Here is a 27,452-nt window from a genome sequence, read left to right as displayed (position 1 = left end):
CTGCGGGGGAGTGGGAACCCAGGGAGTGGGCGGTGGCGTGCGCGCCTGGAGGGGGCGGCCCAGTCCACCTATATGCACAGAGACCCGCCTGACGGATGCCAGGAATTCCCAATGAGAGGCGCTGGGGGGGAAGTTTGGGCAACTCGGCCTGGCCAATGGAGAACCTCGGGAGGGCTCTGCCCCTTCTCCCCGCCCCCGCCCGCCTCTGCTCCCGCAGCGCGAGTGTTCACTGAGCGCAGTGTGCGTGGAGATTAGGTCCGAGCGCGCGCCCCAGGAAGGCAGTCCGCGAGCTCCAGCCGCCGCCGGCAGCAGCAGCCTCCGCGAACAGAGCCGCGGCGGAAGCGGGCGCAGGGGAGCGAGCCCGGCCCCGCCAGCCCAGCCCAGCCCAGCCCAGCCCGGCCCAGCCCAGCCTAGCCCAGCCCTGCCGACTCCCTCCCCACACCCGGGCAGCAGCCGCCGTCGCCTGGAGAGAAGGTGGAGGAAGAAATCCAGCCCCTAGCACGCACGCACCATCATGGACCATTATGATTCCCAGCAGACCAACGACTACATGCAGCCTGAAGAGGACTGGGATCGGGACCTGCTCCTGGATCCGGCCTGGGAGAAGCAGCAGAGGAAGGTTAGCAGCCACCCCCACCCGCTACAGCCCTGAGCCCTGATCCGCTCTGGCCGCTGCACTCCTGGGCTCCGGGTTGGAAACCAATTCCCGGCGCGCAAGAGCGGAGGCGGGGACATCGCGGCCACTGCGAGGTGGGGTATTGAGTTACAGGCACCGGGCGGGAGAGCGGAGCACCCCTGCCCTGGAGCCCGCGAACAGTTCGCCGCGGCTTGAGGAGGTGGCGCCGCCGGAGGGCAAATCGCCTCAGAGCGGGTGGTCCGGGCCACCCCGGTGCAGCCGAAACCGTCTCCCCGTGGGCAAGGCGCGGGGGCGATGCTCCAGAGGCTGGGGCTGAGACTTAGGCTCCATGGCTGCTTACTCGGGATCGATTTTCCCCTTCCTTCTCTTTTTCCTGGCGCCTCCATATGGCGTGCGGTGGCAGCACGCTTCCTGGGCCGCCCCTGGGGCTCTGTACCATAGGGGCAAGCTGCCCCGACTACTGCGCCCCGAGCTGGGTCTGCAGACAGTGGGCAGAGCCGGTGTCGGAGGGTTTGGCGACCTCCTCGGGATCTACCTGGAAGTGGACGTTCCGGAGTGCTGCTGGAGCTGAGAATCCGGGGGTCGTTCGCGGGCTCCTCAGGGCCTTGTGGGGGCGGGGTCAGGACGGTGAACGGTTTTATTGCTTAACTCAGTGAACTGGTGGTGGCTGCAAACCTTGCATCTGCGTTCTGCCCGGTTCTTTTGCTGGCGAAACGCGAGTTTGAGTAGCTTGGCTCTAGTTGGGCTCCTGGTGGAGAGACAGTCTCAGGAGATATTTGGGGTTGTTCTCCGAGGATCCACGACCCTGTATCCTAGTCGCCATCAGTAAGGTTCGGGATATGCTGCCCCGTCTGAGCTGAGAAATTGGCGATGGGTCCGGAGCGTAATGGCTAGAGGCAGGAAGAGGTCAGAAACCTCTCTTGCTTGGGGAGGGGGAGACATTAACCCTGTCACGGCTTCCTGCCTGAGTAGAGAGCGCGTTCCTTAGGCGGCCACGTACCCTGACCCCCCAACACCCAACTCCCGTTCAGTCCCTCCCCCCGCTTCGTGATCTGGGAATGGGGGGGGGTACAGGATGGCGCGTCCCTCTGGATAGTGCGGTTAGGGCTGGGCTTGAGGGAGAATGCTCATGTCCAAAAATGGTAACATTCATTCCCTTTTTTAAACTTAAAAGGGGGGGAGTTTAGTGAGCCGGCTGAAGGTTTTTTTTTTTTCAGCTAAAGGCATCCTGTATTAGCTCACTCAGGAATCCTAAGCCCTGAAACGGTGCCCTTTTGCTCACTTCATCAGACCAGCAGAGGTAATTTAAAACACACCACAATGGGCTTCCTTAAACTGGCGACCTGGGGCCCTGCCCCTGTCTCTTACTGCAACAGCAACTTAAGAGCGTCTCTTGGCTTTGAACTGACTTCTTTGTAATGTATTGGTAGCTTACAGACACCGCCCTCTTCCTGTCAGCCCCCTCCCCCTCTTCTGGAAGGACTGAGGGCTGAGGGTCTTTCCCCCTTCTTCACTCGCGAATTTATTTCCTGGGACTGTTGGTGGAAGAGAAAACTGATTGAGAAGTTTGGAGATTTCCAGGGAGGACGAGAGATCGCCCTCCTTCCCCTGCTTCTTTCTGTCAAAAAAAAAAAAAAAAGTTTCTTAAAGTGACTTTTTTTTTTTAAGTGTGCATTGATGTTTTGTCAGCATGTATGTCCCTGTGAGGGTGTCAGATCTTCTGGAACGGCAGTTATGAGTTGCCACGTGGGTGCTGAGAATTGAACCTGGGTCCCTGGAAAGGGCAGCTGATGCTCTTAACCGATGAGCTATTTCTCCAGAATGGTGGAATCTTAGGATCTTCTATGGAGAATAGAAGTCCCTTCCAGGAGTCCACCTTTGTGCTGGAAGAGACAGGAGTGATGGAGTTGTTGAAGGGCTAGGTCTGCGTCCAGATACTGAGCCTTGGGCCGATATGCACACTCAGTATTAAAGAATGAATGGCTGGACAAACATATTCAATAGAGTTGGAGAGAAAAATGATAGCCTCCCAGAACACTGACCTGGTAGGAACAGACGCCGGGGGAATTTGGTTATCATCTCCAGGCATATGTAACATATGTAGGCTGGTGTTGGCTAATGTGGGCAGCATGGTACCCATTTTATCTTGGAGATCCCAGCAGCCCTGTGAGCTAGACACATGTGAGGATGAGTAGGCCAGTTAAGAGAGAAGTAGCCTGGGCTGAGGGCGGGTGTACAGCACACTGGAAGCAGCTGGAGGAAGGATGGAGAACTAAGTCTGGCATCCCAAGCCAGTAGGTTTTGGGATAATCAGGGAATCTACATTAGCTTAGGTTAATAGTGGCAGCCTGGCAGAAGTCCCTCTGCTTTTGACTGGAAAACCTGGTTCAAGGTTGTGGCCCTGGCCGTTCATTCTCAGTTGCCTTCTGTGAGCATCACCCAAGTAGTGTTTCCTCACCCAAGTAGTGTTTAGCAGAATGATAGGACATTTCTTAAGGTGTAAAGCCAGCACCACATAGGGTTTGCTGTTCTTCCTACCGACCGGGAGTAGGGTGGGTGTTATATGGGACCATTGCCTATGAGTGAACAGGGCCAGAGGAGACAGAGGAGAATTGAGGTGACATGGTGCAGTGGGAGCCATGAGAGGCAGAGGACAGCCTGATTTTAGCTCCGGTGCAGCATAGCTGTTTGCGAGACTGTGGGCAAGTCACGTACTTCTCTCTCCTCTCTGTGTGTGTGGTTTATGTGTGGGTATGGCCTATGTGGTGGCTAGAGATTGATGCTTGGTGTCTTCCTGAGTCACTCTCTACATTATTTATTGAGATAGAATCATTCTATGCCCTGCCCCGGCTGGCCTGGAACTCTGCAACATAGAACAGGCTGGCTTTGAACTCAGAGACACCATGCGCCTCTGCCTCCAACCTGGCCAACTCTCCACTTTGTTTTTGAAAACTGGGGGTGTGTGTGGGATGTGTAGGGTGTGTGTGGAGGGGGGTGGGGAGGTCTATCTCATGGAACCTGAAGCTCTTGACTCAGCTAGTCTGACTGGCTAACAAACTCCAGGGATTTACCTGTCTCTCTGCCCCGCCTAGTGCCGAGCTTACAGGCCTGTGCCTCTGTACCCAACTTATGTGGGTGCTAGAGATTGAATTTAGATCCTTAATACCTGTGCAGAAAGCCCCTTTGTGACTGGGCCATCTCCCCAGCTCTGAGCTGTTCCTAGCTAGAGTTTCGCAAATGCACTGTGAATACTGACTGTGAGCCAGGCTGAGTTCTAGGTGTTAGAAGTGGGACGTGGAGTGAGACGGAGTAGATCTCTCTGTTGTTTCCTTACCTGTGAACCTAATGCATTTCTGCCCCGCTCCTTCCCCCATTTCTTACCTGCTCCTCTGAAATGGTGTGGTGGGAATGCCTTGGCAGGTAGAAAAGCCTGAGCAGGCAGGAGGCATGACTTAAGGAGCCAAAGGGGGTGGAGTGGCTGTGCTTATTCCTTGTCCAGAGAATGCTTTGGGGCAGAGTTCTTGGGGCTGGTCCACACCTCCAAATGCAAAGTAAGGCTATGGCACAGACCTCTGGACCAGAGCAGATACAGCTTGGATCATCTTCCTGACTTCCAGGATCAGGCCTGAAGTCATCTTTCTTTCCCAAGACAGTTCTTTTCCTGATGACCAAAGGCGTCTCTCTGTGTGTTCCCTCTCTCGAGATCTTGCCACACCCTTGAGTGTACGAGCCTAGGTGCAAGGCAGACTAAAGAGAATATTGACTTGGAGTCACATCCTGGTTCTATCCTCTTTCACTGTGACCTTGGGCCAGGTCCTTTAAGCTTCTGCTCAAACTCCATTCTTGTAAAAGCCAGTTGATACTTGTTTGTTTGTTTGTTTGTTTGTTATGTGCATTGGTGTTTTGCCTGTCTGTGTGAGGGTATCCAATCCCCTGGAACTGGAGATACAGACAATTGTGAGCTGCCATGTGGGTGCTGGGAAGTGAACCTGGGTCCTTTGGGAGAGCAGCCAGAGCTCCTAACCACAGAACCATCTTTCCAGCCCCCTAACTGATGCAGTCTCAACTTGAGATGTAGGATGGTGCTTCTGCTGTTGAATTATATTCTCCTCTTCTCTCTGGTCTTGGAAGTTCTGGGTTACTGTGTATCCCCACAGGTGTCAGCCCCAGGGCCTTTCATAATAAGACACTTAATCAATATTTGCTGAGTATCCACTAGCTGTTGGCAGGTAAATGAAAATGTCTGTGAATAGGACTCCAATAGACTAGGTCTCAGCAAGATAGGCTACCTCACACACAATGATTTCTGGGCAACTGGGCAGTCTCATGGGCGCTTACCTACAATTCCCATGAATGGGCTTACCTGGGAAGGATTAGACATCCCAAACCAGGGTGGTACCTGTTGGAAGTGAAATTAGAAAGAGCAAAGACTTGGCTCTTCCATCCTCAGACTCCTCATTGTCTGTCCTCTTGACTGCCATGTCTGTGACAGTATCTTTGGGGCCCAGAACCCAGGCTGCCCTGTTCTTTCCTAAATTTCTGATGCTGAGCACACAGGGACAGGACCACTGAGGCTGCTGCTTGGAGCCATAGATGCTGTTTGTTCTAGATAAAGACCCAATCCTAGGCCTGCGTTCTGGTTCCAGCCTCTGCAGATGAGTGTGCACTGGGTGTGCTGGGGTTCCAAATGTTGGCTTCCTCATTGACTAGCTGTGCCATCATGGATCTACAAGGTGAATTCTAGGTCAGCTTGGGACCCTGTCTCATAGCCCCCCTCACCAAATCCCCCCCCCAAAATCCCACCAAATCAACAAAAACCTAACCAGAAAGAAAGTACTTAAAACTTGTGTCATCATGTCATAGTGCAAGAAACACACCGAGAGTGAATGTCCTTTTTTTAAAAATTTATTTTATTTATATGAGTACACTATAGCTGTCTTCAGACACACTAGAACAGGGCATCAGATCCCATTACAGATGGTTGTGAGCCACCATGTGGTTGCAGGGAATTGAACTTAGGACCTCTGGAAGAACAGTCAATACTCTCAACCCCTGAGCCATCTCTCCAGCCTGAGAATGTCCTTTAAGAGCTATCTAGGGGGCTGGTGAGATGGCTCAGCAGGTAAGAGCACCCGACTGCTCTTTCTGAAGGTCTTGAGTTCAAATCCCAGCAACCACATGGTGGCTCACAACCATCCATAACAAGATCTGACTCCCTCTTCTGGTGTGTCTGAAGACAGCTACAGTGTACTTACATATAATAAATAAATAAATCTTTTTTTTTTTTTTTAAAGAGCTATCTAGCCCAGGAATTTTCCCTGCCCTCACACCTCCCAGCAACTTCCCCTAAGCTCACCTCACCCTAGAACTCAATGGAGCTCCTTCCTCTTCAAACCCTGCTCCACATGGGTAGGCTAGGAGCAGGTGCCCCTCACTGGTTCAGCAATGGACAAAGCCTGAAGAAGTGGGGCAGGGAAGAGTTGGGCCGTCAGGCCACTGATGCCATCAGGTCTCAGCTCAGGCAGGTGTGAGAAGGCCTGGCTTGTGGCCCGACAACCAGAGTTTCCAAGTTGAGGGACATTAGAGGTGGCTTTTTGGGATGAAGAGATTGACAGGCTCCCAAAGGGTACTCACGAGGAATCTCTCTTCTCTGAGGATGGCTTTGGGAGATGCTCTCTAAAAAGGCCTGGCACTGGGTACCTGGCTGATGGCCACAGACTGGAAATTGGGCTTAAGAGCTTGTCATACAAGATGTACTTTTTATGGGTCTAGAGCTGAGATGGGTTAGCCCCAGCCTGAGATATGACCTGGCCCTGGATGTTCTGCTGTGTGACTCCTGGAAAGAATTCAGTCCTAATGTTGTTGAATTGTCAAGATGACCTAATGCCATTGAATTATTGAGATGACTACTGGAACCAGTTACAGGGTGTTAACTGAAAACCCTGGGTGCTCTGCCTTGTGGGTTATGACAACCACAGTTTAGGTGGAGAAACTGGGGAGGGGGGTGGCTGGGGGCTGGGTCTCATGTAGTCCAGGCTGGCCTTGATTATATTTTGCTTACCTGAGAATGGCCTCCTGCCTGTACATCCTAAGTTGCTGGGAGTACCTACGTGTAACAGCACATACTATGGTGCTGGGAACTGAACTCGGCTTTCATGCATGGTGGGCAAGCATTCTACCAACTGAACATCCAGCCCCTGGTCCTTTACTTTCTGAGAGTGATGTCTAAGCCAGGCTGTCCAAGCAGGTCACTAGTTAGGTTCCTGAGGCTCACATCTCTTTAGGTGCTGTTGGGGTCCTCCCAGCCAGTCAGCCCCGGTGATCCACAGGCTGACATGCAGCCAAGGAGTACCTGCTCTCCTGGTCTTGCCTTTTCTCCTTTCACATCTCTACAGGAGCAGTCCTGTGAGCTGGGCCCATCTACTCAGCAAGACAGTGTCAGGACTATCCTTTTCTTTAATGGGAGACAGAGAGCCATTTGCATCTGTCTACCTGGCCTATGTAGTTAGTGCCAGACCATCCACACAGTGAGACCCTGTTGAATAATAATATGCTGGCAGGTTCTACAGCTGCATCGGACAGTGAGGGGGACAAAGAGTCCCTCAGACCTTCTTTCAAGGCTTTCCCATGACTGAGGGTTATTTCACCGGACTTTGGTGGGTAGAGCACTAGGAGTTCAGCCTGCAGTAGGTATGCTGAGGGCCCATATGCACGCGTGTCCCTGGCACATTTCCCAGGTGGAGAACTGTCTGACCTTTTCAGGATCTCAAGGTCAGAGTGATCTGAGGCTGGTGGTCCCATCCCCCTCTGTTGTTCGCTCTGCGGTGCTGCTTATAAAATAGTCTGCATGCGTAGGAGCACTAAGCCAAGATGGATGTATACAAATAAAACCCCAGGGATGGACATGTTCTGGAATTAGACTGTGGTGGTGGTTGCATGGCCTTGTGAATAGATTCAAAATTACTGGATTGTGCATTGCGGAAAATGGTGACACTGATGTTATGAGAATTATGTCTCGATTGAAAATCCCAAGAAAAGACTAATAATATAAAGAAGAAGCTGACAGCTGCCTGTCATCCCACCTCCCAAATGTGAATACTGTGACAGGAGTTCAGATGCTATCTGCCGGCCTCAGAACTTATCCTTACTTTGGTAACAGCGCTCCTGAGCTCCCACCCCCACCCCACCCCACCCCACCCCACCCTATTTCTTCTTGCTCGCTGTCTGCTCCTGGGCTGGGATTTGGAACCATGAGCTATGGTAGGAGTAGCGTTGAAGAATCATCAGGAAGAGAAGTGAGTTGTCTGATTGGCCTCTTGGGAACTACCTGAGAATTTATGATACATAAACATCAGAACAGGGCCGGGAGGAAAGGTGTTTTTTTCCTATCTCCCCAAGTCCCCACCTTGTGAGAAAATCCTGTGGATGTTCAAATATAAACCCTGTTGGACTGTGGTGACTTCTCTTCTCGCCTTCTGCTGTCACCAGGGTGAGCAGGCAAGGGTGGCTTTCCTCAGGGTCTGAGGCAGGCATGGGCAGGGGAGCCAGCCCCACGTCCTTGGGAAGTTGCCTAGCAATAGTGGGTAGGTGACTTAGCCCTCTGTAGAGGTGGGAGGAGAATAAAAGGCAGTGAGGATGGGAACTGGGTGTAGATGCGGAGGATGCTGTTCCCCTGGAAACTGCCTGCTTGGTCCTTGGCTACCATGGGCCTCTCATAGGGCTATGACTTGCTGTCTACTGAGATGGATCAGAGTCTTCTCCAGGATTGTGTCCCAAAAGTTCCAGGATGGAGGAACCCTTGCATGACAGCCTGTCAGTCAGACATGCTCAGCCTGTAAGTCAGACATGCTTAGTCAGGGGCCTCCATTAGCATTCACAACAGCAGGGGACAGAGATGTAGGGTGGTCACTCTTCCTAGGATGACCTGAATTCAGGAACACAGAGTAATGTGCTCCCAGGCCCACAGAGAAAGGGGTGGACATGAAGGCCCAGGTGTTCATTTTGGTTTGAAATGTTTTCATAAGTGAAAGGTACTTAAAAGGGAAATGTAAACACTGTCCACTTTCTGGGGAGGGAAGAGAAGATTCTCGAAGGTGGACTGGCCAGGAGAGCTGTCTGTTTTGCATCAGTCAACCAACTAGTCTTTATTAACAGTAAGTAAGTAAGTAAGTAAGGAAGGAAGACCAACAGCTCACAGTGATTAAAGTTAACTGACTGAGATGACCTCAGTCTGCACGCCTCGTCAAGGAAGGCACTGGTAGTCTGTTTTGCTAGATGGGAAACTGAGACACAGAGAAGTTGCTTGCTCAGGAGCTGACCGGCTAATAAGCTGAGTTATGCACAAAGCTAGGCAGATTAACTTCAGAATTCTGACTTTTAACCATCAGTACAGACACACCCTCTGCTGCGAAGGGGCTTATGCTTTAACTGAGACTGGAGTCTTAAATGTGAGTGAACAGTACCTCAGGGTGGTATGTAATCAAGGGCTCGTTTTATGATTCATGGTTTTCCACATTTATACTCTTATATTAACCGTGATGTGATTTCTTGCCACTAATGTCGGTGAGCAAACGTGCGAGGGCTGATCTCCATTTTAGGGTAGAGAAAATGAGGCTCAGAAAAGTTAGGGGACTTTAGCCAAGGCCTGGACACAACTTGAATGTTTAGGGGGAGTTTTAGTCAAAGTCGCTGGAGGGACTCTTAGCCTGATAGATCCTGGATGACACACAGACACTTCTGAAGTTATTTTTCTTAGTTGGAGAGGGAGGGGGGAATGTCAGTAGCCACATTGTGCACCCCCAAGGTGCTCTTAGCCCTGACTCCAGCTTTTGGCATTAGGCATCCCCTCCCTGCTGCTTTCTCCTCTCACCTGCCCTGCCCTTTGTTTATGGTCACCTGGGGGAACCAGACTGGCTTTGCTCCAGGCAGCAGGGCTATTTTGATTGCAGGTATCCACACTTTAAGCCTTGAGAGTCATGTTCAGAAAGATGTAGGGAAGTTGGGGCTTTGGATGAATTTTGCCATATCAGGGCTGGGAGTTTCTGGACCAGGCTGTCCTCCTGTTGGAGGACAGTGCCACTGAGCATTGTAGGGTCTCAGAGGGTCTAAACCAGAGGCCCCAGCTGTTGGTTCTGGGTGGAAAGGCAGCCAGTCAGGGACTGTGCCTCTTTGCTTACCTTGCTTCTGCTGCCTGGTGGTTGGGGCCTGTGGGGCTGTCTGGAGTAGGGTTGCAGGCCCAGGATTGTGTTGCCAAGCTACGGCTTATAGGGCCCTGAAGACTTATTTATTTTAGCTGGTTTGAGACAGGTTTTTGCTCTGTAGCCCACGCTGACCTGGAACTCACTGTGTAGCCCACTCTGGCCACCAACACTCAACAGTTCTGCCTTGGTCTCCTGAATGCTAGAATTACAGACATGTTATAGGTATGAGCTACCGTGCCCCTCTTCTGAAGAAAGATACTTTAGTATAGGCTTAGTCACAAAGATAAAGGGAGAGAAAGGCGCTCAGAAGAAGATAAGGTACACCTGAGAGCATGGCTGTGGGTTTCTCAAAGAGGAGTCTCAAAAAGAGACAGACGTCAGATACGGGTATGAGCCCTTCCAGAGAAAGTTGCCCTCTTAAAACGTTCTTTTAAAGTCATCTGCAGAGGTGGAAATGATGGGAGAAAGATGGTGTTGGATTCCATTTTTCAACCCTCTATAGGTGAAATGCCACAGGGGATAGAACCTGAGGGTGAATGACCTCCCTCAGGCAAATCTCTTCAGGTAGCTTGTCTTCCCTTAGGACAGGAGACCCCCTTCCCTTTCAGATGGAGGGGATGTGGGAGTCAGGTCCTCTTTTCTCACGTCCCACACAGAGAGGCCAAACAGCTTGTATTTTGGGGATGGAGAAAAGGTGGAACTTTTAATCCCTCTCCGTCCAATGCTAGCCTAGGAAAGGGGGCCCTGCCCTGCTCTGCCCCTTTGTGTCTCACTGGCTGCCAGCAGCCTCTCTGTTGTTTCTGGCTGAAGCCTTGAGTCTGGGGGGGAGTGGTTCCCTTCAAACACCACAGACATCCTCCAGATAATACATGATGGCACCTTCCAGTCCAGTTCCCGATATTTCCGAAGGGCCTTTCTTTCCAGGAACCCAAAAGTGATTTTCCAGACTCAGCTCTGGGAGCTGGGATGAGGGGCCATGTGAATGTGTTTTCCTGGAGGCGGGAACTGGGCCCAGATCCCTGTTTCCTGCCCTCTGCGTTACTGGACTGGAGGTGTCTGTGCACATCGCCCACCCCCTTTTCCCTGGATCGCCCCCACCCCCACCCCGCCACCACCTTTAATGTATTGTTCTGTGGTTTTGGGCGTGGAATATAGCTAGGACTTTGTGCATACTAGACCAGGGTGACACCCCCACTCTCTTCTTTTTTTAAAAAATGTAAGTTAAGGAACGTGGGGCTGGTGAGATGGCTTAGCAATGAAAGACTCATCAAGCCTGAAGTCTGAGTTCAGTGCCTGGAACCCATGTGATGGGAGAGAAGAACCAGTTGCTGGAAGTTGTTCCTTGACCTCCACATATTTGCGCAGGTCCATATAATAAGTTAAGGTATAACAGAATAACAATTTTTTTTTTTAAAAAAAGTTAAATGACAGTAATCTTATAGCCTGATTAATTAAATATATATGTAACTTTATCTTACTTGTGTTTGTGTGTCGATACATACTTATTTATTGTTTTTGTTTTTTGTTTTGTTTTGTTTTGCGACAGGGTTGTTTTTTAGCCCTGGTTGTCCTGGGACTCACTCTGTAGACTGGCTGGAACTCAGAAATCCACCTACCTCTGCCTCCTAAGTGCTGAGGTTAAAGGTGTGCACCAGCACTCCTGGCTTTATACATTTATTTTGAAAATTCAGAACTACACCTTTGATGTGTGTACTTGGGCCTGTCTACTACTGCCCTGCTGAGTCTGCCAGGTACTGAGTGGTAGGGCCACTTTGGCACCTGGGGGTACCTGACTGGGGAACCTTCCCCTGGGCCTTTCTCCATAGAAGACTTCCCCTGGTTGGAGAGCAGGTCTAACTTGGGCTCTACCACCCTGGGCTTATGACTGTGACTGTTAATGTGTCCCAATCCCACAAAAGCACGAGAGGTCGTTTATAGTGCTGTGGGTTGGACGGGGCACATTCTTGGTGTTTCCCAGACGGGCTTGCATTTAGGGCTCACAGCACTTGAGATGGGATGGCTGGCAGGAAGTGAAGGGCATCTGGGAGTTCTTGGAAAGATCCGAAAGGTTCAGGTGAGCACAGCAGGGGTTTCTAGAGTGTCTGCTTTTGAAGCTAGTTCTTGAAGAGCGAGCTGACTGTAGAGTTCTATTTTAAGGCCGTGGCACATTCGACTTGAGCTTCAGAACCCAGCTTCTTCAGGACTTCCAGCTTTTCTGGAATCCCATTGGCTTCCCTGGTGGCGTGGACCTGTATCCTGAGTTTCACGTTTTTGTTAATAAGCATATGGTCGTATTAACCCTGTCCGGGCAGCTGGCATGAATCTGTGACCATTTTGAAACTGGAGATAATGGAGAGATGGCTCAGTGGTGTAAGAGCTTTGGCTGTTCTTCCTGAAGACGGGAGTTCAATCCCCAGTACCCACACAGCAGCTCACAACTGTCTGTAACTCCAGTTCCAGGGGATCTGACACCTTCACACAGACATATATATGGAGGCAAAATACCAATGCACATAAAATTAAATAAATAAAAACTGGAGATAAGCTCATAGCTCCCATCGAAACCCTGCATCCCATGTCCTGTTGAGGCTTGGAGGAGACTTTGCCTGAGCTTCATTGTTCCTTGCAGGTGACAGTAAAGCCAGAGCTCAGCTTCCTGCCTCTGTGGTGGGCTCTCTGAGGGAGGATGTAAGTAAGTCAGTCTCAACACTGTCTTTTTTCTTAGACTTGTTTCTTGGCATCCTGACTCCCATGTGCTGTGGTTACCTGCTCCCATGTCCTTCCTGCCTGCCATCCTGGGGCTTTGAGGTTAGGGTCTTGAGGACTTATACTCTCTCACTATCTTGTTACTGTCTTCTCGGAGTAGCAACATTTCTCTCTCTCTCTCTCTCTCTCTCTCTCTCTCTCTCTCATCTATCTCTCTCATCTATTTATCTGTATGTATGTATGTATCTTGATTTGCTTGAGATAGAATCTCACCTATCTCAGGTTCATTATGTAGCCAAGAATGACCTTGAACTTCTGATCCGTTTTCTCCCATTTCTACGTATTGGAGTTACAGGTGAGTTCCACCAAGCTTGGTTTTCAGTGGTGATGAGGATTGAAACTAGGGTTTCAGAAGCCAGTACTCTGTGAGACAAACATGCCTGTTGGGGGCTCAGATGAACATAAGAGTTTTAGAAAATGGCAGAGGCAGGAGTTGTGTTAAACCCCTGTTGTTTGGTCCCAGTCCCAGTCTCCCAGGACAGCTGGACAGCTAGTGGGATGACAGCATGTGACTCTCTATCCCTGCCCTGTTTCTTTGCTCCCCCCTCCTCTTGTCCTGGCTCTCAGCCACTTAGCTGTTGCCTAGCCCAGTTGGCACCTGGGCTTCCAGGATGGGCTGGTGAGAAACTTGGAAGAGACAGATGTGTTGGCAGACTTGCTAATACTGTCTCAGAGCGTCACTGTGAAACTCTTGGCTCTGAGGACATTTGGAGGATCAGTCACCCGAGGTAGCTTGGGCAGTAGATGGTGTATGCTTGTGGGGTTTCCTGGAGTTCCGTAGCAAGTGTGAGTCTCCAAAGGCCTCCCTGATAGACATTGTCTAGCTCCCTGATGACAAGGCACACAAAAACTTGTGTGTCGTAGCAGTTTCCCAACTCACTGTGTGCCTCTGACCAAGGTGTCTGGGTAGCAGGAAAGTCCAGCAGGAAGGCCTTGTGTGTCAGGGTCTGAGTGACCAGTGTTATTCCAGCCATGAGGTTGTGTCCTGGCTTCAGGACAGAGGTCTGGTTGGCTCCCCAGATTCAGGTGTAGCTTGGAACCCTCCTCATTGGACTGTGTCAGAGCGTTGGATGAGCTTAGACTCTGCCGTGCCTCCTGTCACTGTTCCCTTTGTGTTCAGTCTCAAGGGTGCAGTTGATCACCTCCCAGCTTCCTTGAAGACAGTCCAGCTGTGCTTTTCCTCTTAGCCATGTGCACACTCCAGATTTCTTTCCTGAGGGGACTATACATGCTCGTCCCTCCACCAACACCCTACCACTTTCTCCCTGGAGGTTGGATATTTGGCTGTGATCCCTGCTTCAGAAAATCTTAGCAAGTTTCTGGTCCTCTTGTGTTTGCTTGGGGGCCCCAAAAGATGTCAAACTAAGGTCTCAGTTTTCCTTCTCCTTCCTTGGGCTGGGCTAATGTTGATTGTTCTCCCTAAGGGGTGGTCTGCTGTCTTGTCTGTAGCCTGCTGTCTTTAGCCACCTTAGCTTTGGGGTTTGGTCTTAGTTAGGGTTTCTATTGCTGTGAAGGGACACTATGACCACTGTAACTCTTATAAAGAACAACATTTAATTTGCACTGGCTTACAGTTTCAGAGGTTTAGTCATTATTGTCATGACAGGAAACATGGCAGCCGGCAGGCAGGCAGCCGTGGTGCTGGAAAAGGAGTTAGCAGTTTTTAAAGTCTTGATCCACAGGCAGCAGGTAAAGACCTGTGCCACACATGGGCATGGCTTGAGCATAGGAGACCTCAAAGCCCACCCCCACAGTGACACACTTCTTCCAGCAAGGCCACACTTATTCCCAACATCTCCTGATAGTGCCACTTCCTGTAGGCCAAGCATTCAAACACAGAGTCTGTGGGGAGAGTCCTATTCAAACCACTATAGGTGTGGAACTGGATGGAACCATGGGACCTCCAGCTGGCTAGGACATGGTGTCCAGTAAAGCCTTGGTTCTCTTGCTACCTTCCTGTCGGGACTTTGGAGAGTGGCATTTGGGACACTGTCCCTTTTGAACTCTTAGCTCCAAGAGCCACTTGGCAGAGTCCTGTCCTGTTCTCTTAGCACAGGAACACTGGTGCTATGAAGTGCCAGAGCCTCAGGAGACCCAGGGGGTTTTGTTGGTGCTGGGCCAGTCAGTCATAGCTGAGTGTTGCTTATAACCCATGATGGTTATAATCACGGAATGGTGGTCAGTGCTCCATGCTGGTAGTTAAGATTAAGGTAGTGCTCAGGGTCTTAACTGGATTACCACGTGGGAATCATCTCTAAGGCCTGGACCTTGTCAGCGTTCTGTTCCCCCCACCCCCTTTTGTCTGTTTGTTTTGAGACAGGGTCTCAACTGTGTAGCTCTGGCTGCCTGGAACTCTGTATGTGAGCAGGCAGATCTCAAATGCATAGAAACCCGCCTCACTCTGCCTGTCAAGTGCTGGGACTAAAGGTGTGTACCACTCACTGTTCTTGACTGTTTGGTGGTGGGCTTTTCCTTTTAAGGTTTGCTTTTATTTTTATCCGTGTGTCTCTGTGAGTATGTGTGCACTTGTGTTTGGGTTCCTGCGGAGTCTAGAATGGAGCATCAGATCCTCTGGAGATGATGTTATTGATGGTTGTGAGCCACCGAACACTGGGGCTGAGACTTGCACTCAAGTCCTCCATAGAGCAGTAAACGCTCTTAACCACTGAGCCATCTCCTTAACCATGTTGGTCCCTTCTGAAGGGATGCTCAGAGGATTCAAGCTCTTCTTCAGGTGATCTTAAGATGGGCCCTTGGTCTTCCCAGCCTGTGCCTGAAGCTAAGCATTCTGCAGTCTTACTTGTGGGAACTTTTTCTATACTCTCAGGTTCCAGGAGTTTCTCCTCACCTGTCCTTCGCTTACACAGAAGTCAGTGCTCTATAACGAGGCTCAAAGACTCAGCCTTCTTTGTCTTGACTCAGGAAATGCTTGGCTAGGGTGTGGCCTTGAGTGGGAAACCAGTTCCCTAGGACATCAGAGTGAGACCTTGTTTGGAGTTATCAATGGTACCTTAGCTTCTGTCCCCGAGCCTGGCTGCTCCAGGCATGATGTAGGATGTTCAAAGAAGAGTAGGGACTGTCTCTGCCTGTTGCAAGGTAGGCTGACACAATCAGCCCCTGTGTTGCCACCACTGCCAGGGAGGCTGCTTGCCCTGTGAACTCTGTGGGCTCAGTGGGCCCAAGAACCAGGTAAGACTTTTTGCATGGAATCTAAGAAGAATCAGTGTCACCAGTGGCCTTGCCCCTCACTCATTCATGTTCAGAGCCTGCTCTCACCCTTCTTTCTCCAGCAGCAGTTTGAAGAAAGCAAAATCCTAGGATGCCAAGTCAGAAGGGACCTGGAAGGTTATGTGGATGAAGAATTGAGAGTTCATAGCGGCAGTCTGACTTGGCCAGGGGCGCTCTGCCACAATCTCAGTCCGTGTGAGGCTGGCTTTGTAAAGGAGTCAGAGTACATGGGAAGGAACTGTCTTCTCCCATCCCTGCAAGTGGGCTCAAGAACCTGAGAGTGGACGTGCCCAGTGCCGACACACTGTACTCAGAGGCAGATAAAGCTTTTGGGCTTCTGGCCAGTGGCCGTGGTGGTGATGGCAGTGGTAGTGACAGTCCCTGGTGCTTACAGCTCATACTCAACTCCCACACGCCCAGTCCTGTACTGAGTCCGGTTCCTGCACTAGCAGTCAATCATTGTAACCACCTTCTAGAGAAGTGGCACTGTGATATTTAATTCCTCTTAGCAAAAGCATTCTAGGCTTTCTTTGATTAAGTCAGTTGCCTCAGCTCACACAACTCTTTGTGGGAGGCTGAACATGGGAGCTACCTGCTGTCCCGGCTGTCTTCCCTCTGCTGGGGATGGGCACCTGCCACCAGCCCTGCCTGGGACAGGGACGCCTCTTAGAGATGGAGTTGAGTTTCTACTTCCCCAGGTCCCTGTAGATTCTCTTTTGAGTAAATGGCACAGCACATTCCTAAGGAGCAAGGAGGTGGCTCTGCCTGATGTCCCAATGTACCAAGTGGTTGACATAGGGGTAGCCTGGGGTCATATGAAGGCTCATTATCCCTCCACATTTCCTTCTTTGGCTTTCAGCACCAAGGATGGTCTTGGAAGTGAGGTTTTGTTGGGTCAGCTTCCATCAAGGCAGCACTTCTAGCTCCCAGGAACCTCCTAGTGGCCCTGTTGCTGTGGGTGGCCCTGAGTGAAGCCCCTCCCTGGTGTGTCGGTTGGGCAGATCCTGGTCTGTAGGTATCCCAGGCCTCCACTCTCTGGAGCTGCTGTGGTCATGGTGACCCTCTGTTGCAGAGTCTATTATGACTCCTGCCAATATACTGTCTTGTTTTTATCCCCATAACAAAGTAGGGGGCACTTGGTCTCTGGACAGGTGCCAAAATCAACTCTTTGAGAGCTCACTGAGGCTGTCAGAGCAGCCAGCCAGCCACACTAGGTCTCTAAGACTAACACCCCCAGCACCTCACACCCAGAGTGAACAGAAAATGGTAGGTGGTGCAGAAACCGGAACACACTGTCTAACCTGGCCCACAGCATCCTGGGCCAGTGAGGGTCTCCCTAGGCTGTGTGTGAATGAAGCAGTCACCAGGGTTCTGGGAACATCTCCATTTGTTACGTATAGCTGGGCTTAGGGCTGGGCCATTCATTGCAGAAAATCCCAGGCAGATGAACATAGTGATGTAAAGATAGCCAGAAGCCAGACAGACTGATCCTCTAATGGCCTTATCTTAGTGATTCCTTCTTTTCAAGTAAAGTTTTAGTTACTCACCGTCACCCAGACTGGTTAAAAGGGGCTATGGGAATCTGATGGGTTGCATGTGTCAGGGTGACTGAGGACCTGATGGTCCTAATAAGATTATGAAGTTGAAAACTTGCTGCTGCTGACAACAAGGATGAAGATGATCTTGTTGCCTCTGCCACCTCCTTTCTTCCCAGTTTTTCCTTCTCTTTTGCTTCCTCTTTCGAAGCCCATGCTGGCCTCCGGTGCACTGTGTGGCAGAGGATGACTTTGAATTTCTGATTCTCCAGTCTCTACCAAGTGCTAGGGTCACAGGCGTGGAACATCACACCTGGTTTAAGCAGTGCTGGGGATGAAACCTGAGGCTTTGTGCACGCCAGGCGAGCATGCTATCAGCTGAGCTAGTGTCAGCCCGTGCTGGGTTCCTCCTCCACCTCTGCGTTGCTGCTGTGTTCCACTTGCCTACCACAGTCAGTACCGTGCTCCCACCTGGGAGCAATAGGCTACAGTATCTTATCTAGGTGCACAGGAGGCCAGACCGCTTAGCTTTGTGTGAGTGTAAGCGCAGTCCTGTTTCCACAGTGACAAAAACCTCCCAACGGTGTTGGTTCAGGAAGTATCCCCATTGCTGTGTGATGCAGAGCAATAATGGTAACTTTCATAGTAATGTTGGGTGGTGTGGGTGCAAACCCATCTCATAGCGTGTGGCTGGAGCTGTGCTCTCTTCTTTTTACAGAAAAGTTACCCCAGCAGGTACGTCCCACATAGGAACCTATCCGAGGTCTTGTAACCAACCATTTCACAGCTGGGGAAACTGAGGTTCAGAGACGTATAGTGACTGGCCTGTAGCTGGTAAATGACAGAGCTAGGGTTTGACACTTAAGGACCATGACTCTTTCTCTCTTGCTTTTGTTTGTTTGTTTGTTTGTTTGAGAGAGGGTCCCATCCTCAAGCTCGCTCTGGCCTGTAGCTTACTGTGTACACTAGACTTCAGTCTTAGAACATTGTGTCTTGGCAGCAAGGATTACACGTGTAAGCCATGCCATCTGGCCTAAGAGGCCTCTGTGTGATCTTTGTTTCTCTCCTCAAAGCTGGCATTGCACCCGGGATCTAGTGAGCTCTCAGAAAAGCCGTAAGGACAGAACGGAGGGTTTGGAGCCCCGGCCCTTGAGGAAAAGTGACTTCTTGGAAATGCAACATGGTACCCACTGGGAATGGGAGGCTCCTCAAGGTTCCTCCCCTGGCTCCCTGCAGTCACTGTTGGGGGTGGGGCATGAATTCAAGTTTAGGTGGAGTAGATGGAAGTTCTGCAGGTGCCTTCTCTGCTCCTGAGTTGGAAAGAGAAGCCTCTCTTTTCCTTTTTCATTACTCTTGGGACATCAGCATGGCCCACTGTCACAAATGCCACCAGCTAGATCATTCCTGCATGAAGTGAAGATAGCAAATAACTTAGAAATTAAAGAAGGTAACAACATCTCCTTGGAGGCCGATTCTGACTCCTGCCCTTACCCATGATGCCTGTGCGTTGCATGCATGATATAGAACTTACAGGAAATTTACATGTAGGCACAGAAGAATTAGTGCCAGAACATGCCTGAAATTATTTCACTGTCCTGCTTGTAGTGTGCTGAGATCTGCATGCTCTTGTGACCTGCTGGGCGTGGCTGGAGTAGAAAGGCTAAAGAGAGGAGCTGCCATCTTAGTACAAATGAGCATCCACCCTTTCCTTGTGCAGGCAGTTATCAAAGGGTTTGAACTAACAGCATACATCACTGACTGGTGCCACGACAGTGTATGAAGTGGGCGGGTAGCAGGTACATGCAGTTCTTACACTCCTATGTTAGCGATGAGAGCACTCGAGCCAGCTGTACCCAGTTCCTCTGCTGAACCACATTTGCTGTGGATTATTTACTTCTTTATTTTAACTTAACATTGTTTCTTTTGTTTGTGACTTGGTACATGTGACATGGTACAAGGTCAGAGGGCAACTTGCAGGAGTTGGTTCTCACTTTCCACTGTGGGTCCTGGGGATTGAACTCAGGTCTTTGAGATTGGTAGAAAACATCTTTATCTGCTGAGCCATATCCTCAGCCCATCTTTTACCCCTCCACCTCTCTGTGCAGTCCTGGAATTCTCAAAAGAGCTGCCTGCCTCTCCTGAGTGCTGGGATTAAAGGCGTGAGCTATCACTGCCCGACACTCGTATTTAACAGATGAGCTGTGTGTCAGTTCATGACCAGAACACAGTCTGAGATCTGAGTCTTTAGGTGATTGTGTCATTGTTGAACAAGATGCACATCTGTAACCTGTGCTGATTACAGTATTACGGAGCAGTAAGAATTTTCTGCTCTGTTAGAGGCGCCCCACTGTTCCATCCGGTGATTATGAGGCACCTACATTCCCTTAAGCCCTGTTCCATCCAGATAACAGCCAGATGTGTGATCTCTGCCAGTGAGTCGACAAATGGGTGAGAGTCACATGCTGGCATATCCTAAGGAGTCAGAGGTCAGCCCCTGCTCTGCCTGCAGGAGACGGGTAGAGTGACACTGAGCTAAAATCCACAGGTAAGGAAATAGTGAGACTTGGAGTCCAAATCCAACCTGGAGGACTTGTGGTGTAGTTCAGTGGGGGAGCATTTGCTGAATATGCTTGAGGTCCTAGGTTGTGTGTGTGTGTCTGTCTGTCTGTGCGCGTACAAAAAAACAGAGCACAGTGGGCATGGTGCTGCACACCTATGACTCCAGGAGTAGGGGGCTGAGACAGGAGGACCACTACATGTTCCATTCCAGCCTTGACAATACAGAGTTCTGGAATAGCCTGGGCTACAGAGTAAGACCCTGTCTGCCCCAAGAAAAAAGAAGAGAGGAGGCGAAGGAAGAGGGAGAGAGAGCGAGTCAGGCAAAGGTGTCGGAGAAGTTGAGCAGAACGTAACCAAGTGCAGGAAAGAGGGCCCATCAAGCTCTGGGGACAGAGGGGCTGCCCCAGTGAGTGTGAAGGAGTGGGCTGGAACACAAGAGTTGGGTAGCCCCAAGTGAGCCCTGACTAAGTCAGTAGAGGGATAATCTCTGGCCATCTTCAGGGAAGTAGTGGTTAGTAGGTTTGTTCTGGGATCTTTGAAGCACTCAGCCATCCAACTTGCGTGCTACATGTTGAGAGGGCCCCAGGTTGCTCTAACCTCATGCACAGAAGCTCACATATGGAGCAGGGCAGAGACCCTCATCATGGGGATATTTGATGGAAGCTGGACTGGTTTGAGGTCGCAGGCTTTCATTTAGATGAGAGGGGCTGTGTGGGGGTGGGCCAAAGCAGAAATAGGTCTCTGTGGGAGCTGTGCAGGGCCGCAGCCTAGCTCTGAGTCGGGTATCTAATAGAGCTCTCTAGCCAGGGACTAAATGGATGGAGTGGAATTGATGTGGTCTTGGATGGACTCTGTACTGCAGCTGGGTGGGGCATGTGCAGGGAGAGGCCCTTTACTCTATGTTCTAAGGATTTAGGCTGGAGACGGTGACTGTGGGCATAGGCACTCCAAAGAAGGCTGTGGAGGAGGCACTGGCCTGTTGCCATGGGAACTCTCTCTGCTGTGGGTTTCCACTTGCAAGGATGCCCTAGAAGGGAGTGAGCTCATCCTACCTGCAAGGTGATGAGTCAGCCCCGCCTGTGCTGCCAGATGGGAGCTTGAACTGCAGACCCCTGCCCCTGCCTGCTCTACAGGCCACCCAAATACCCCGCCCGGGATGTCTACTTTTGTCACTGGGCAGTGAAAGTAGCTGCCAGCCATTCATTCTAGCAATACCAAAAATTCTGAGTCCGGGAAGTCTCCAGTCACCTCAGCCAAACCTTAGGCCTCAGGGGACAAACCAGTGCACAGGGGACATCTGCTAACACCTTATAACGTGAACTGGGCACCAGCTGGGCCCAGGGTTCACAGCCAGGGGCTGGGCAACTGCAGAAAGTGAGGGCAGGGGTACAGGGCTCAATCTTTTAATAAATGGAGGCTATGGGAGGACACGGCACTGAGTAATTTTTAGGGGTGAATAAAGAGAGCGTCCAGGGGGTTAGGTGGTGCTGATCTACCTGATGAAAGGAAGCTAACGTTTTCTGACAGTTTTAGGTACCCAGAGGTCCAAGGGTCATGGCTCTTTTAATTTCATCTGACATGTGCCCAGTCATGAGGGAGGCAACCATTGGAAGGGGATGCACAGTAGGAATCTGAAAGACCTTGATTTGAGAGAGCCAGGCGCTTGTGCCATTGCCATTGGGGGCCTGTCATGTTCTGTACATGGCAGCCTGTGAGGTGACACGGGAAAGCTGTGCTTTCTTGGCTCTTGGTTCAGTGGCTTGATCTACACGTCCCCTCTTCCCCCCCCCCCCATTTGAGGAGATAAATAATTTCAACAGGAAAGGACTGTCTAGCCCTTTCACCTAAACAAAACGGCTTATGTTTTCAGCAATCTTTCTGGTGATTTAATCTTCTCCGTAGTGTTTGGATAGCAGTAATCATGGTGGATATAAAATTTAGCTTGGCTTTTGTATTTTCCTATTTGGCATTTTACCAAATACATAGTTTTTTCTTTAAAGCAGAACTTTACAACCTCTATACTTCTTCACCAGAGAAAGTGAGACCCAAGACTAGAGGTTCTCATAGACTTGTATTTGTTTGTACATTTCCTGTCTCTCTCCTCCAAAGCATTCGAGGTAGACGTATGCAAAAGCTTCCGCATAGCCAGACCAGGCCTCAGAGTCGGAAGACCCAGAGCATTGGTCGGCCAGGGTGAGGCTTTGGGAATCAGAAATCATTGAGAAAGAAGTTCACATGGGGGACTAGAGAGAGAGAGCTCAGCGGTCACGAGCATGTGCGGCTTTTTGAGAGGATCCAAGTTTGATCCCCAGTTCCCACCACAGCAGCTTCCAACCATCTGCAGCCCCAGCTCCAGGAAGAATCTGACACTGCTGGCTTCTTTGGGTAACTGCACTTATTTTTTGCATGAATGTCCCTTACACTGTGTGCACTAATTTAAGAAAAGACAGGTTGGTTTATTTGTAGTTTCAGAACTCTGAGAGGTTGAGGCAAGAGGTGTGTGTGTGTTCCAGGCTAACCTGGGCTACAAAATAAGCCCCGTCTCAAAGCAGTTTTTAAAAGGAATAATGGTTGTTAGCTAGAGGTGGCTTAGTGGGTAAAGACGCCATGTGCTACGAAGCCCCAGGAACTGAGTTCAATCCCCAAGGCTTATATGATGGAAGGAGAGAACTCATTCCTACAAGTTGTCCTCTACATGCCATGGTGCAGCCATGGCTCCGTGGTTAAGGTCACTTGAGGTTCTTCCAGAGGACCTGAGTTCAGTTCCCAGCACCTACATGGTGGCCCACAATCATCCAGAACTCCAATTCCGGAGGAGCAGATAGCATCTTCTGACCTCCCTGGGTACCAGGTACACACAGTGCACATACATATATGTAGGCAAACACATCCCCCTCTCGTGTGTGTGTGTGTGTGTGTGTGTGTGTGTCTTTTTCTTCAAAGCATGGTCTTTGTAGCTCAGCCCCAGTCTTGCCCCAGTCTTTACTCTGTTTCTGAGGTCTCCTTCAGACTCCTTACGTGAGATCAAGCAGGCAGCACCTTTTTGTGTTGCTTATTTCACAAAAAGCGGTTGGTTCTGTTAGTCAGCATCAGTCTCTGTTTTGACCCTTTTGGCCTCCAAAACAGGAGGGAAAACTGGAATAAGCTGTTTATTTCCTAGTATGAGGAAGTCTGTGGGCTCATTCCTTTATGAGCACTAACCACCAAGGGCATGAGCAGTTAGAGGAGAGGCTCCCTGGACGTGCGGTCATAGTTCATGGAACACACAGAAACCTCTTCTGTATTCTTGGTTTTCAAATGAACTCAGAGTAGAAGCCAAGGCTTGGTGTTCAATTGCACTTGTCTCAAGGTGCTACTGTGGGAAGTGGAGGTCATGACATCCAGCGATGCTGTTTCTTGAAGCCTAACGTGGGAGAGCGGAGAGCACAGGTCCTTGGAGATGCTTCGCAGCAGATCCTGAAGACTCCAGGCACAGTCTGTGTGGTGCCCCAGCTTGGAGTCCACAGGTTTTCTGAGGCCTTTACTATAAGAAGAACGGTTTGCTTTGCATGCTGGGTATCAGAGCTTCTATTTTGTTATGACCATGAGAACATGGCCACTCTACCTTTGCAGCACACTGAGAGGAGGCCAGAGCTGTCTCTTGCAGGCCATTTTGCATCTGCTTTGGTCCACAGGTGCTGCTGGCTTTGGCCTCCTCACACACCAGGGTAGAGGTACTTCAGGGAAGCAACCATGTGATCACTTGGACTGGGCATGTCACCTTTGCCTGCCATCTAGGGTCCCAGCTGACACTGTCCAATAATGCCACCATGATGGCATTTTTTTTCTTTACTGCTTTTGATTGTTATAGACAGTGACTTTTCCTTTTCTTGGTATTCTCAGAACTGTGTAAATTTCAATTGATGGGAGGCAATGGGTGTGTGTGTGTCTGTCTGTCTGTGTGAGTCTCGTGTAGTTAATGATGGTCTTGAATTTCAATCCTCCTGTCTTGGGCTCCTGAATGCTGGTAGGAACCTAAAGGCAGGAAGTGAAGCAGAGAACATGGAGGAACAATAGCTTGCCTCTAGGCTCACATTTTTAACAACCAAGGCCTACTTTCCCAGGGGATGATATCACCCTCAGTGGACTGGGCCCTCCCACATCAGTTAGTAATGAAGAAATCCCCCATAGACATGCCCACGGACCAGTCTGAAGGAAGCAGTTCCTCAGTGGAAGTTCCATCTTCCCAAGTATGTCAAGTTGACAACCAACGTTAACCATCACAGTCTGGAAACAAGACAAAAGGGTTATCACAGTTCTACCATCCCAAGAGCATTGGTGAACTTACTGCCTTTGGCAGGCAGACCTTTGAACTTGGGACAACCCCATTGCCAGGAGCTAGGGGCACATTTTTCAAGACAGGGTTTCTCTGTGTAGCCTTGGATGTCCTGGAACTCACTCTGTAGATCATGCTGGCCTTGAACTCAGAGATCCACCACTGCCTAGCATCTTAAACTATATCATCCATGAACCTTGGGCTTATATTGGCAGGCTCTGAAGGCCATGTTCCTTGTTTGGTGCTGCATTGAATGTGGTTTAGGAAATTCTCCGTGTTAAGAGATTAAACCACCAGTGCCTGTCACTCCTTCAAGAGCAAGACTAGCAAGTGAGACATCAAGACATTGAGACCTCGGTGGTGGGCAGGGCCCAGCAAGCTTTGGTGGGAGAATTACTCAAGCATGGAATTTGTGTCCAAGAGTATAGTGCCTAGACCTGGCTACTCACCATGCCTCCTAAGTTTCTGCCTTTTGAGAGTCCTGTCTGGACAGGCAGGGTATTTGGTAACTTTGGAGGGAAGTCTGGGGGAGCCTGAGCCTGCTTTCTCACTTCCCTTGCTCACTTCTCTGAGTTAACCACACCATGACTCAGGTGCACACTACCCTCCACTCCCCCATCTTCAAGAGGAAGCTCCTGGGCTTGGGTACCTCTTCTGTGCTGGCAGGATGGCCGGCTGAGCTCTTGATCTCCTAACCGAGAACATTACTTCTCATCAGTCTACTGTTACTCAAGCCATTATCTTCTGAATTTCCCAGAAGCTGGGACAAGGAGGAAATGGTTACTGGAGGAATTGTTTGTCCTCAAATAGGGAATGAGGCCTTGTCTTGATTTGCTCTAAGAATTGACGGAACAAGGGGTTGGAGCTTAGAGCAACTTAGAGCAGCGGATTCTCAACCTGGGGATGCAACCCCTTTGATGACGGGTCAAACAACCCTTTCACGAAGGTATCCTAAAATCATTGGGAATAAACTAGCAATGAAAATAATTTAATGGTTTGGGGTCACCACAGCATAAAGAACTGTTAAAGGATAGCAGCATTAGGAAGATTAAGAACCACTGGCTTAGTGCTTAAGAGAACATATCATAGTCCCCTTCACAGACTGTGGTCATCGGGAGAGCTGACCCTGAGGTCATGAGAGCAGGAGAGTTGGCCCTGCCCCTCACTGGCTGTAGCACTGAGGAGAGCTGGCCCTGTACCTCACCTGAGCAGCACAGTAGAGTTGGCCCTGATGGTGTAAGCAAAGGTAAGCCAGCCCCTCACAGGCTGTAGCACTTGGGAGAGTAGGCCCAGGCCTTGGCTAGAAGTACAGTGGAGCTGGCTCTGGAGGCATGAGTGTTGGTGATCCAGCCCCAAGGGTATGAGAGCCAGAGAGCTGACCTTGCCTCCTGCCAGTGTCGGCCTAGGGTGGCCTAGCAGGAGCAGTGCTGGAGAGCTTGCTGTGGAGATGCAGGAGACCTGACAGGCTGACCAATCCAGCTACCACCCAGGTCCAGATCCAGGGCTTTGTGTTGGCCCACCCTAAAATCTACATCATCTGTGAACTGTTGGGGCATGTGAAAGGGCCAGTCCCGTTGATCCAAAGCTGCAGAATCTCCATGACACAGGGCTACAACAGAATAACTGGGAGGAGTCCTGAAGACGATCCAATATTGATGGAGTCACAGATGCCAGAGACTTTGAATCAGACCAGTGACTCATTGCAGTAAACATTTGCCAGTGAAGATGTATGGACAGAGGGGTATACTGTGGGACACACTGACATAGTACAGCTTCTACCATAAGATGTTTTCTATGCTTTGTTTGTTTTATTTTGTTTGTTTGTGGGGTTTATTTGGGGGGGGGTGGAGGGCAGATAGGAGGGGATAGGGTGTAAATGTAACTTTTATTTGCCAGATGTAGTTGTCATCTTGAAGCCTTGCTGCTGAATAGGCTCACCCTTCCTAGTTCTTTCTGAACTCTGGCTGGCTGGTTCAACTCAGATGTTCTGGCTCAAACTCTTCTCCAAGCTGACTGATTCAAACTGGCTTTTCTCTCAGCTTCTGACTGAATTGCTCTGCTTGGCCTCAAACTAACTCTGGCAACTTGTTTTAATCTTCCGGGCCCTTCTTATTCTATGTCTTCAATGGCCTCTGCTGCCCTGCACTGCACAAACTACAGACTTACCAGAACTCACCAATGAACTCAACTGAACTCAGCTGTGTTGCGGGAACTGCATCAACTGAGCTGATTCAACTTCTTCTCTCTGCCCTGCTCTTAGGTAGCCTCTCTCGTCTGTCCTCCTATCCTCTAGAGTTGGCTGTCATCTATCTCTGACAATTCTGTCACATATCTCTCTGATTTGTCCCTCAATTAGACATGAGTTTCAAACATGGCTGTTTCCTTCTGTAAACTAACTTTATCTTCATTGTTTGGGATTAAAGCTACTAAGGATATGTCTGGTTCCAGCCAGAGGGATTAAAGATGTGCCATTCTAGACAGATCACAGAGACTTAGAAGGTTTTTGGATGTGATTGGTTCCTTACCAGAGCTGCTGTTGCTGGATTAAAACTCCTCTACAACCAGGAGATGAGCGGGACTGGGGTGCATGCTCAAAACTCACAAAGAATCAATAAAAAGATTTTTTTAAATAAAATCACATAGAGTTCTGGTAGAGGACCTGAGTTTGATTCCTGTCACCCACAATGGGTATCTCAACATTGCCTGTAGTTCCAGCTCCAGGGGAGCTCATGTTTGGCCCCTCTGGATGTCTACACTCGGATGATCATAGGCACACAGACACGTGTATATTCTTGTAATTTTAAAAAATAATAAGGATAAATGTTTAAATCCACTTAGATAGCATCAAATGCCCAAAGTGGTGTATGTGCTGGCACTTGGTATTGTATACACAGCAGTGACTCACTTGGGTGGCTGAGGCCTGTTGAGTAAATAGACACAGATACCCAGGTCCCTGTCATCTGCAACTCTGATTGTTCCACAGAGCAGAATGGGTTCGGAACTGGGACTGTCACAAAGTCAACAAGTGTCCCTTGAAAGAGGAAGAGAGAAATACATGAATGATGGTGGCTTACCATCGTCCAAACCCCTGCTCTACATGCAGCACCCTCGCTCTCTCAGAGGTGGATATAGAAGATGCTTGGTGTCTCTTGTCCTATGCTAGCCATGCGACACACATTCTAGAACTGATTTCCAGTGTGACCGTGGAGGAT

General features: G+C 50.0%; 1 protein-coding gene across 1 annotated transcript in view; it reads left to right on the top strand.

The window, feature by feature from the left end:
• The first annotated feature begins 223 nt into the window (after nt 1–223).
• Nucleotides 224–27,452, top strand: part of Actn1 (actinin alpha 1) — a 93,699-nt gene continuing 66,470 nt past the window's right edge. Inside the window, exon 1 of the mRNA XM_029484394.1 lies at nt 224–619. Within this exon, the coding sequence (XP_029340254.1) occupies nt 515–619 (105 nt within the window). The 5' untranslated portion in view covers nt 224–514. The remainder of the gene's footprint in view (nt 620–27,452) is intronic.

This window comes from Mus caroli, chromosome 12 (genome assembly GCF_900094665.2).
Source record: "Mus caroli chromosome 12, CAROLI_EIJ_v1.1, whole genome shotgun sequence".
In the NCBI taxonomy this organism is placed as follows: domain Eukaryota; kingdom Metazoa; phylum Chordata; class Mammalia; order Rodentia; family Muridae; genus Mus; species Mus caroli.
The sequence above is the reverse complement of the archived record's forward strand: the minus strand, read 5'-3'. Positions and strand labels throughout refer to the sequence as shown.